The sequence below is a fragment of the Vanacampus margaritifer genome, chromosome 4 (genome assembly GCF_051991255.1).
Source record: "Vanacampus margaritifer isolate UIUO_Vmar chromosome 4, RoL_Vmar_1.0, whole genome shotgun sequence".
Lineage (NCBI taxonomy): Eukaryota > Metazoa > Chordata > Actinopteri > Syngnathiformes > Syngnathidae > Vanacampus > Vanacampus margaritifer.
In genome coordinates, this window is record NC_135435.1 from 9,445,784 (window position 1) to 9,458,668 (window position 12,885).

Consider the following 12,885-nt stretch of genomic DNA (forward strand, 5'->3'; position numbering starts at 1 on the left):
ACACAGAGATGAACAACCATCCACAATCACACCTAGGGACAATTTATAGTGCTCAATTAACTGGCAATGCATGTCTTTGGAATGTGAGAGGAGACCAGTGCACAGGAGAAAACCCACACAGGCACCGGGAAAACATGCAAACTTAACCCAGGTAGGCCAAAGCCCGGTCTTGATCGCTCGCCCTCAGAACTGGGAGGCAGACACGTTACCCAGTCACCCACTATGCCGCCCCTTTTGTTAAATCAATCCTTGTTGTGCAGCCGAGTACATAAATGAATGTTAGCTCTAATATTATGTTGCCTGTTTATCGGAAGAAATGCGCTAAAATATTACTCTTGTCCTTACTGTCCTGACAATACAGGGTCCGCTATTTGCTTCTTCTTCTTCTATAGAGATACCTGCCAAAATCCAACAATCTTTTCAGTATTTACCTGTTATCTACATATATGCTATACATGCCGAAACATAGTTGTTGTACCGCTAATTATATGGCAAATTACTGTACTTTGTTTTTTACCCACAATGCTCTGCTTTATACAGTTTAATACTGTAAAATTAAAAAAAGAGAAAATGCTGTATTTTTTTACTGTAGATTTTACAGAAATTTGTTACAGTGTAAAGAAAAAAATCCACCACAAATTTCCAGTTAAAAATACATTTATTTTTTCATATTGTATTTATGATGTGTACATAAATAGAAAAAAATACCTGCTTATTTCTTTCACATTCCGTCACGTCACTATGATCGAACATCCAACCCCACCCCTTGGAGGCAATTGACACATTCCAGATCGGAGCTACAGTGCCACTCACTGTACGTCCTCTGAGGGGATCTATCAAAAATTGAATGTACATCTGTACACGGTTTGACATGATGACATGGAAATATCATAAATAAGATATGCCCCACTGTCGACAAATAAACTTGCAAAAGCATTACGCATGATAATCACATTCACAGTGTGCAAAGGAGACTATAAAATCAACTTTAAGATCGTGAACCAAGGGATCCATTAATTCTGGAGCTTGTAAATCCTCTGTGATCGACGACAGACAAGGTGAACTCAACATTGTCAGGAGTCCGGACCGCTTGGATGTGGCCGTGCCTAAGAGAGGGCGCCCTGCAGCCCTTGCTGGCGCACGGACTGGGGGCCCTCCAGAATAAAGTACTAAGCATTTTTCTAATCTCTGGCCTCATGAGACAGTATAGTATCGGGTTCAGGCAGCTATTGGCGTGCGCCAAGCACACAGTGACTGGGAACACGTACGCGTGCACCATGTAGTAGGACCGATCCCAGTTGGCTGCGTTAAATTTCACCAAAACGCCCCAGAAGGTGATGGCGTGGTTTGGCATCCAGCAGCAGAAAAAGGATAAAACAACAATAGCAACAGATTTGGTAACTTTCGACCTCCTATTTCGGTTACTGGTACACATGCTCTTGCGTCTAATGAAGCGCAGAAGCAGCAGGTAGTTGACGGAGACGATAAACAGAGGGATAATGAAAGCTATGAGTATTTTTTGGATGTGATAAAGGGCTAGCCAGTCGTGTCCTTCCGGGAACTTGAGGAGACACAGTTTTTCTCCGGCGACCACGGTGACCGTGGAGTATACCGCCGTGGGAGCCGTGACCACCGTGGCCGCGACCCACAACACTGCGCACACCCACTTGACGCACCTCGACCATCTGTGCGTGGATCTCTTGAGCGCAGAAGTGACGGACAAGTATCTGGTGACGCTCATGGCCGTGAGGAAAAAGACGCTTGCGTACATGTTCATCACCGTGACGGAGAGCACCACTTTGCACATGGCGTCCCCAAAGGGCCAGCTGAAGTCCAGAGCCGTGTCCACGGCCCAGAACGGCAGCGTCAGCACGAACTGGAAGTCAGTCACCGCCAGATTGATGATGAAAAAGTTGATAGCCGACTTCTTCCGACCTTGTCGTAGCCTCATGAGGTAGAAGACGAGCAGGTTCCCCACCAAGCCCACAGCGCAGACCACCGAGTAGACCACGGAGATGAGGATCCTCAGGAAGGGACTCCCGTCCGCGCCCACTTCGATGTCATCGAAACGGAACGTCTCCTCGCCAGGCGCGCTTTGGTTCAGTGCGTCACTCTGATTTAATATCACATCCATCCTTAACTCGAACAAAAACACAACACCGGACCAAGCATGCAACTGATCAGGACGTGTCAGAATTGTTATCCATCGTTACTCCTCTTTAAGCTGCAGCTGACGGCAGCGTCGCTTTTATAGGGTCATGTACGCGCGTCTCTGCCGGGCCACGATTGGCTGGTGAAGGAAATTGTTGTGGGTTTCATAAACACATGAGCAGCATCACTACCTTACTTCGTGATGGATTATATAGGAAAGATCGTTACCAAGAGGACAAACAACACCGGAAGAGTATGCGTAAAAGGCGCACGGCTGGAAAATAAAACAAAACAGAGTTCAATTAAATAAATACATCAATACTACTACTAGTATTACTAATACTACTACTAATAATAATAATAATAATTAAATTTTATGAAATAACATTTGTTGGAGTTTTTGTAGCTATACATAACTTGCAGCTACTTAAAAAGTGAGTCAACAGGACCCCCTCCCATCCCACCATAAAACAAAACTGCACCTTCACAGTGACCTTTAATTGTGGGTGGTTTAAGGCACACCTGTGCACTAATCATGGTGTCTAATCAGCATCTTGATATGGCACACCTGTGAGGTGGGCTGGAGTATCTCAGCAAAGGAGAAGTGCTCACTATCACATTCTTACATACTTGAGCAAAATGGTGATATAGGCTATATAACATTATGTATTTGGAAAAAGTCTTAGATCTTTGAGGTCATCACGTAAAAAAACAAAAGATGGATAGATAGATAGATAGATAGATAGATAGATAGATAGATAGATAGATAGATAGATAGATAGATAGATAGATAGATAGATAGATAGATAGATAGATAGATAGATAGATAGATAGATAGATAGATACGGACGGATGGATAGTAGCTACATCATTTGTTCCACTAGATGGCAGACGAATACAGTTGGGGGTCTATCTTTGAATTATTTTTTTCTTATTTTTCTTTATAATGTCGTTTTGAGAGCAGGTCATACACTTGTTGACATTTTGCTTATTTACAGCTATGGCACTGCTCTTTGTCGACAGGAAAGTTGCGTTTGTTGCGTGAACCGGGGAGCCCTGAAAGTGACCCACAGATGAATCTACTTGTCCTATTTGTGCATCTTGGTAAAGGGTCCGATTACGCGGAGTCCCCTTTAAAACGCCTTGCAGCCCAGCTGAAGAGAAAGCCTATTGTCTTGGGTCCACCCATATGTGGGGGTGGTTCTGCTGCGAAACTTAGCAAAGTTTTCAAGCTGTCACTGTCGGCGAAAGGCGGATGGAGGAGCAGGCGTTTATAAGCAAAGGCAAAGGCCGACAAACAACAAGCCAAGCACGGGGAATACATAAACAGTAGCCGCTAACCATGAGGCTTGGATTGCATAAAGTAGTTTAAGTGCGCGCTCGAACGCCGTGGCCACGATGGATCTTATTTGAATTGTCACTTGGAACCGTATTACAAGAAATAAATGAATGCAAACTTAAGCTTTCAGTGTTGCCAAAATGACCCGTTTGGATTGCGGGCTTCACACTGCGCATGGAGCTTCTCCCATCCACTTCTTCATGATACTTGTGGCCGTGCTGGACAACTGCAAAACTGGGCTGGGATTACCACGACAACCAGGTCAGTCAAGTTCTCCAAACAGCACTTCTGCATGAATTGTGAATTACTGCACCATTACAAGATGTTCACGAGTTCATGGCTACACGATACATCTAAAAGCACCAAGAAAGTGAAGAGACATACCAACAGCAGTTCTTCTTTTATACAAAGGAAGAACAGCTGTACTTGGTCAGAGCACAACGCTGAAAACATCTAACGTGTCCTTGAGCAAAGCAGACCTCAACAACCACATCAACCTGAAAGTTTGCAGGATTTATTAATTATTGCTTTGCACATTGAAATCCTGGCCCAAATGTGGAAATGTAGGAATCTTGAGATTTGATTTCCTTGTTCAATGGTCAGTCCCACACAGCACAATGAATGGATAGTTGTTAGCACATCTGCCTTGCAGTTCTGCGGTTCTGTGTTTGAACTTTGGCTCCAGCCTTCCTGTATGGCATTTGCATGTTCTCACCATGTGTTCACTCACTGTGTTCTCTTGCTTGTTAGGCTAATTGAAGGCGAGAATAATATTAATTGTGCTCCGTTCTGTTCCACAGAATCGAAAGGCTTGCATTTACCTGACATTAACCTTTTCACGGCACTGTATATACTGCAGCTGCTAAAAATTACAGGGAAACTGACAAATGAGACACATTAATGGTTGATCACATATCTAAATGGGTAGATTTGTCTGCCGGTTGCCCTAGAAACCAACATACAGTACTAGTATTCTTTCCTTGGCCTGATTGAATAGCTCATCTTTTCCATGTTTTCTTCCCACCATGTCCCCAACAGAGAGATTCCTCCAGGACTTCCCTCTGTATGAAGTGGTTCACCCCACTAGAGTGAATGTCAGAGGTCACTTCCTGTCCAACTTCCTGTCTCATCGTGCTCGCCGCATACAGCGTCGCCATGCCTCCGGGGAGTCCATGAACCAGGAGCGAGTCTTCTATCAGTTGCGGCATGCCGGCCGCAGTTTGCACTTTAACTTGACTCTCAACCCACATCTGCTGGCCCCGGGCTTCCTGACAGAGAGTCGCTATGGTGGCCTTAAAGGGGGGAAGATCCGCCTCCTTGGATCTGCCCAGTGTCATTTCCTGGGTGAAGTGTGGGATGGGCCTGATGTCAAAGGAAGCGCAGCGATAAGTACCTGCGATGGACTGGTGAGTTGCACAATGCCTAATATAAATAACACAATGCCAAATAGAAAATTAGCAACTTGCAGCAGAAGACTGTGCTGTAACTGCATGATCAGATTTACTCTTGCGATCATTGGGGATGTTAAATGTTCAAAATAATTAACAATCACCTTGGATGCTGCATTGTCATTATTATTCCAAACTTATGTCAATAACAGTTTCATTTAATTTTCAATTTAAAACACTTTTTTATTCAAAGATGGAAAATCTTTTTACACTCTCAGACTTTCCTTTTTCATTTCATGCAATAAAACACAAATAACCCTTTCACACTCACACAGAGGCATGGGGGGTTGAGAGTGATTGTAATAATGGTTTTCAAGGTTACCCAAACAGTGTGAAAATAAAAGAGAAAAATGACATCAAGTATGAAATATATGCATAGCGTAATAACAAATAAAAGCTCACAAACCAATCTATGGATATGACAGCATGAACAAGGATGGCAGTGTTGTTGATATTGTAGGTGGACCAAGCACTATTTTACTCACGGCCCTTGTGAGGACAAGCGGTTAAGAAAATGGATGAATGGGTGAAACTATTTTCAAGTACATTGGCCTGTTGTGGGTTCTACCTTAAGGATGGGGCTGGGTGAGTTACTTTAGGTTCGGACAAAAAAAAAAAACTGTAGCATTGGAAAGGGTGTACTTTGTGCCAATGAGGAGAAGCTGTTAAATTGGGATGGGAATGGGAATGGGAATGGATACACATTTAGCGATTCCAGTTGCATTATTGATACTGCATATAGATCTGATTGCTTATTGATTCTCTCATCAGTTCTCATTGGGTGAAGGGAAGAAATAATACAAATGACATATATGACATCATCTATATACATTATGATGTGATAATACACAAGATATTTCTGCACAGTGTTGTGTGATATGGGCAAAATTTGACATCCCCATAAGGCCCATACAGGTAATTTTATACCCCTATAACGATTGTATATCCCAAAATAATATTTTTCTTTCAAATGGCATGAAATTAATGACAATTTTCTTTTTGTTTGCTATATTTCATATTTGTGCTCTCAAAGTTAAAGCGTTAAGTAATTAATTAACCACAAACAAAATTATCGCATTAATCTTGTATTAACGGAGATTAATCGTACTATTCATTTTGCAGTGTTTCCCACACCATGCTAATACTTGGGCGGGCCACCCAAGTAAACTGGCCACCACTCAAGAAATTTTCAAGGACATTTATAATATACATACGTGTATATATATATATATACACACACATTAGGAGACGTAGAAACAGGACATTTAATAAATGTTTGTGTATGACATTCAGAATAATTGTTTATGTCAAAATATTGGGGTAATTTTCTTTCCCATTTTAAATTATGCAAGTAATTAACTGATTAGAAAAAAAGGAGGATGAGCATGTGCAGTGGATAAAAAAATGTTGAACATATCACATAACATTCAATGTCGAAAGAATTAACACATAACAGGTGTTCGTCAAATTTGGCGGATAAAAAATATTGACTAAAAAGCCTTTTTAATTAAGCAATTAATCATGATTAATCAAAATTCTAAGATGTGATTAATCTGATTTAAAAAAATAAGCGTTTGACAGCTCTAGTTTATATATAAAAATTAAATGGCTAAAAGATGAATAAAAATAGAATAAAAAAAAAAAGTAATGTAAATAGCATTCAAAATATCCGTCAGTACAACCAGTTTTTGTGGAGTGTACGCTGTTATTGTGTACATTGTAATGTTGTTTACGTCAATGCTCCTCTAGCAGTGCTATAAACAAGTATTTGCATATGGTGTTGTGGCGTTGCTGCATTTGTAAACAATGTTTGTGTAGCATCTGAGGTGGGGGCATCTTAAGTCCCTCTTTTCACACAAAATCCCAGGAACTCATTCTGTCTTGGAGCGCATATCTGACTGTGGCCGATTGGCATGGTCCTGGCTGAGACTTGAACCCATGTTAACATCGTCCCACGGGTTGAGTCAAAGGCGCTAACCAGCAAGCTAAGAGCCCAGGCTGCTAACCTTTTGGCTGGCGCTACTATTTGTTGCAATATTAATGCCAAGTTGGAAAAGTTCAGAACCAAAATACACTTCTTGCATGTGACATCATCACTCATTTGTGACATAAGATGAATGCATAAGTGGAACTGTCAGGCAAGCAAACTAAGGATCAAGTTACTGGGAACTGAACTGATTCTTTAAAAAAATAAATAATAATATATTCCCTTCCCTGCTGTTGAGTTTGAGTAAATTGCAAGATGACTTGTATTAGGAGTGAACCCGGGCAAAAGAACAGTATTGGTTTTGAAGATTGCTCAACGTTCCCGATGTTGCAGAAGGAAATACAATTTAGTTTTGGATACTTGTAAAATGACATTGAAAGAAGTGAACAGATAGTCAAATATGGTTAAATCCAAATTAAAGGACAGTAGAGCAAACCTGTAGGCTAGATCCAGGATGTCAACATTGTCCATATGGATCATGTTAAAATCCATCCATCCATTTCTTTTTTATATTCAATGTGTAGAGTAAGGAGACTTTTCACAGCAATAATGATAAATGTTATGAAAGCTTTAAATGAAAGTACATACATTAGTGTTTCATTCCATTTAGGTTTTAGAACAGCAATTTTATGCTTGTTACTATTATTTTCAATTAATTGTGTTTTTACGACGTCAAACAGGACAGCTTTGTTTCTAATGAACCTTTTTCACATGCAGTATCAATTTTGACATATAGGCATCACGATGGCGGTGTCTGCAGGCGTGGATGTGGATGTAAATGATGGTCTACAGCCAGGTGACCTGTCATTGACTGCTAAACAATGCAGGTTGTACCCCAACCTCTTGCCCAATGTCAGTTGGGATTAGGTTACAGGATGGATGGATAATGAAGGAAGGGCATATATACAGTATAAAAAACAAAAAACTATACAAAACCAATCAGGCAAGTGACTCACTGTGGCGCCCCTTGATGAAACAAGACGAGATTTCACAGATGGGTACAACAGAGTCAAATTAGAATTTTCAGTATGTAGCTATCACACTAAATATGCATTTTAAATTGAGCCCTCATAGAATTTTCTTCCTCGCTAGTAAAAACAGGGTTGTTAATATTAGTAAAAATTGGATTTGGATTGAAAGTCTGATTTTGACCATTCATTTATAAAGGGGCATAAATGAACCAACCCTATGTGTTTTGTCAGAGTTAAATTGCATATTTAGGTTGCACTACTTGATATGTAGTGCAGTTATTGTGGAAATGTCTCTCCGTGGTGCAAATATCCTTACCGCCATGTTTGCGTGCTTTCTTGCATTTTAAGCATGATGTTCATGTTTGTTCTCGGGTGGCAGGAGTGGCTTTATGGTTCAAATCCTTCTACCGATGCTTTTACTGTATATGAACCCCAAACTGCTCAGGGGACTTTCCATCCACAGAGTGTAAAGACAATTTTAATTGGAGGATAAAAAAAGAAGAAGGAGATAATAGGAGATAGATATAATATTAACTCATTCACTGCCATTGATGGCTATAAACGTAAAAAAATTCATTTGAACTATTTCTATTAGTTTAAATTTTTTTCCACTTTTGCTAACAAGAGTATAAAACCTAGAAAATAATTTTATTGTAAATTTAGAACACATATAAAATTTGTGATTAATCGTTAGTTAACTAATGAAGTCATGTGATTAATTACAATTTTTAAAAAAATTGCCTAACGGGCCTAATTAAAAAAAAAAAAAATCAAAAATAAGGGGCATTTAATCGTAATTAATTGCATGTTAATTTTATATCTGTAATAAATGTACAATAAAAAAAATTATAGGTTTTCATAAAAAATGAAAGGAAATGAAAAAAAATGTTAAACTAATAGAAATAGTTCACATGAATTTTTTACGTCTATAGTCGTCAATGACAGTGAATGAGTTAAGAATCCTTATACTACTGTACACCAATTGATATTTTAAATAATTTAATTTCTAATTTGTTAATCATTTGTGATGACAAGTTAAAGCAGTCGCCGAGTCTCTTGAACTCTTTAGTCTGGTGGCTAATATGATGAAGTGATCAATAGTAAAGTCTTTCATGCGTTCATGTATCTGGTTTTCTTTTTCCAATGGGAGCATTTTTACCAGATTGCATGCAGCACACAATGTTTTCCATAAGGTTCATGGACATTTGAGTGCTTTTAGTGTATGCAGTAACGTAAATTACAGTACTGTACACAAAACATTTTTTTTCTGCAAATTGTTGACGAATTACAGATGCAATCATTAGTTGTGATTTGTTCTACCACAAGAAAATGTAATCATCCTATGTAGTCCACAAAGTGTGATCATTGGCTATTGTTGATGAGTGTATCGTTTCCTTCAGTATGCCGTTGACACTACTTGGCATAGTTGTAACATTGCCCAACACAAAATAGTGGTGCTTCGCAACTTGCAAAGGGAATCACATTTGATGGATGATCCTGTGTTAGGGTTACTAGTATTGGGAATTGACAGTGACAGGAAGTTAGAAAGTTTGATATGGGTGCACTAAAAGTAAAACAACTTCAAACAGAAATAAATATTTAGGCTCTTCTTGGCAGATGCGCACCCTCAACTGAATATCTGATCATTGCTATTTTTGAGACACAGATTCTCATACATAATTTGTCCTTCGGAGGGATGACACACAAGAAGAACATTTGTTTAGAATCCTTGTCTCCTTGACATGCCTGGCTGGCATTTTTTTGAAAAACATCACATTTCTTTGACATTCTGCATCTACCAGTGGCAGGTGGGGCATTTGGGACCTCAACAACCACAATAAAACAATATAATTGCGTGGCATTATGGAGCGATTTTGCATATTTGAGGATGAACACCATCACAGACAAGGTGATAGGAATACGATTAGTATTTAGCAATGTAATTGTCTCAATCATGCAGAAATGTGAGTGGTATTTAAAAGGAAAATACTGTCAATATTTTAGTGTCGTTTTAGACAATCATCTTACCCCTAAATATTTTTCTTGTCAGCAGATAATGTTGAATATTTCAAATCTAAAACTACAGGTATTCCACATAAAGTTTTCTCTCATCTTTTTGATGAAAATCAACTTTGCACACAATTGCAGTATATCAACAAGTAACCACTATGGCTCCACGCTATGAGCTAGAGCCAGAATTAGTTAGCGGTCAGATTTGCAGTATTGTTTGGAATGTTATAGCCGTTGAATTAATGTTACGTTATAACTAGAATTTACTTTTTTATTATTATTATTATTCTTTTTTTAAACCTTTCACCATGAATCCACCTGTCTATTCCATGTGTTTGTGCATGTTACACTCGCAAGCCACAGATTTGAAAGGGTGTGTGTCGATGTGTGTCACATGACAGTGTCCACAGTGACAGATTAGCAGAAACAAGATTTTACAAAATAATATAATTTTCCTCTCGTTTTTGTTGATGAATTAAAATGTCCATAGATTTTAGTCTAGTGAAGTACATTTTCGTCTCGTCTTCATTAGTTGACAAAAATGCATACTCATTTAGACCCGGCTATTGAGGGTTTTAGTCCGGTCTAGTCTAGTTTTAGTCCGGTGAAAAATGTGTGTTGACGAAATTATTTTTATTTAATCTAGTTTGTGTTTTCTAACATTACATCTCTACACTAAAATGCAAATGAAGCTAACAATGAAATGTCTCTAACAGCTATTTAACCCCTAGGCGGTATTGTGACCCGTTTTGGGCTTTTTGTTGATTCTGACCAAGCCATTTCAAAATAAAATACTGCCCACGGGTTAATGTTTTTGGGATTTTCAGATTGTCCCATAATAACTTATTTTGTGTTGATTTAAAAAGTAAGAAAAAGTCTAACCTATAGAGAGCTGATGTTTCACCCTTCAATCTTTAGACAGGACTGTTCAAGTTGTCAAGCGAAGAAGAATTTTTCATCCAGCCTCTGGAGAAGCCACATGATGAGCCCTCAGCTCCGCAGGCCCATGCCGTCTTCAAACGTCATGCTCCCTTCCTGTCACCCTCCAGTCCAGTTGCACAGCCCATCTCAGGGAAACAAGCAGTCAACGGTTCCTGCGGTGTCAAAAGTAAGTGTCCATTTTTTCACGGTACATTTAGCACATCACTGCAAATGACGGTGGTTTTACAGCACTTGAAGTGTGACAACACAGCTGGATCGCTGGGTTAACAGGTTCGTTTTATTTCAAGTGCAGGATTGTTGAACTCTATATTTTACAGCAATATTTTTTTCCCTCTCTTTACAAATGGTGTAAGTTATTAACTTCACTCTTTGGCATTTACACACAATAATACATGTTCAGGCATTCGGGCGAATTGTAAGGAAAACCAAAATTACAGCAATCAGTGGCTGCATCAGGAGTTAAACAAAAACATTTTTTTAACCTTCACTATGACTATTCCCTTGCACGGGGTGTATTTAAGTACTGACAACAAAATAAAACTCAAATGCAAAAAAAACAATCAATGAATTAATCATAACACCAATATGCACCAATGGAGAGATTAACAGAGGGTGGGTTAAAAAAATAAAATAAATAATGGGCAATTTTTTTACAGCAGCATGGGCAAAGTGAAGAGAAAGTGGAAAATGTCCCGGGCCCAGTATTTCACAAACTTAAATCTAGATTAAACTGATCCAGATTTCAAGATTACATTTTCCTGATCCATGGATCAGGAGTTTATACCCCGGTATTTAAAAACTTTATTGGATTGGAACAGAATAATCCTCTGATCCTCTTGGACTGAGATTTCCAAATTCATTCCGCCCCAAGGATCATCCCTCCCCCGGGATCACTGGCAGGGGACAGAAAGTGTTCTGTAGACCTCAAGGCTATGATCAATTAGTATGCCAAATGCAAAAGGGGCGGCCATTTTGCCACTTGCCGTCATCACAGTTGTTTAGGGTAAAGGCAATATTAATCTGAATGCCGTGTTTATACTAGTGGAGGCACATACAACATATTGTTAAGAACATTTTGGGATTTACCTCCCCTTTTAGTTTTGGGTTTGAAGCAATTTCTTCTCTTTTTTTTTTTATTATTTTGATTTTTTGTTGACATTGGTGGAAGAGATATTTATTGATGAGTATATGTGAAACTAATACATGGAGTCACAGTCTAATCCCACCCCAAAGTGGGATTAATTTAATGCTTTTTTTTCCAGGATCAAACTGATCCAGATTTAGAACTGAAATTTTGTAATACCCAACATGGGCTCAAATCTGGATTGAAGGCAAAATTGGATTTCCAAATCTGGATTTGAATTTTCAAGATTAAATATGGTTTGAATTGCCAGGTTCAAGCCTGGGGGATTACAGTATGTTTGAAATACTGTGCCCAGTAGACTAAAAGTAAAACAATACATATAACACCGTCATACGACCCGTACTGGTTATATGGGGCTAAAGTATGGACAATAGGAAAAAAGGAGAATAATATTTTAAAGTTAGCAGAAATGAGGATGCTGAGAAGAATTAAGGGAGTGACAATGAAGCATAAGGAGAGAAGAGAGCGCATCAGAAGGGAGTTAGGAATAAATGATATCAATGAAGTACAGGAGGTCAGAATGAGGTGGGATGGACATGTGATGAGAATGGAGGAAGATGACCTTATTAGGGAGGCTGTGAGTTTGCAATTTGAAGGAAAAAAACCAAGAGGAAGGCCAAAGACGAGATGGAAGCTAATGTTCATCAGGATTGGCTCCATTTTAAAGTTAAGTGAGTTCTTGTAGAGGAAAGATGAAGGTAGTAATGTGTTTTTTTTTTCTACATGATTATTTTTTACTTGGTTGTTGTATATTTGTGGCCTTGGGGTGTTTTACATACCTTTTTTTTTTTTACTGTAATTACCAGTTTAGTGCATTAGTGTAGATACAAGGAGGCTATACTAGAGTTTATGTTACTAGAGCGTGTCTAGCAACTAAAGCTGTCTTGCTAATT

At 38.9% G+C, this 12,885-nt stretch overlaps 2 protein-coding genes across 2 annotated transcripts in view; one reads left to right on the forward strand and one right to left on the reverse strand.

Moving 5' to 3' along the window:
• Nucleotides 1-639: 639 nt before the first annotated feature.
• Nucleotides 640-2,599, reverse strand: LOC144050556 (relaxin-3 receptor 1-like). Its single transcript, XM_077563917.1, has one exon. It carries the CDS (start codon nt 2,132-2,134, stop codon nt 989-991), a length of 1,146 nt encoding a protein of 381 aa, XP_077420043.1. The 5' UTR covers nt 2,135-2,599; the 3' UTR covers nt 640-988.
• Nucleotides 2,600-3,324: 725 nt separating this feature from the next.
• Nucleotides 3,325-12,885, forward strand: part of adamts7 (a disintegrin-like and metallopeptidase (reprolysin type) with thrombospondin type 1 motif, 7) — an 83,793-nt gene continuing 74,232 nt past the window's right edge. The window contains 3 exon segments of the mRNA XM_077564044.1: nt 3,325-3,751; nt 4,529-4,896; nt 10,825-11,014. Coding sequence (XP_077420170.1) covers nt 3,631-3,751; nt 4,529-4,896; nt 10,825-11,014 — 679 coding nt within the window. The 5' untranslated portion in view covers nt 3,325-3,630.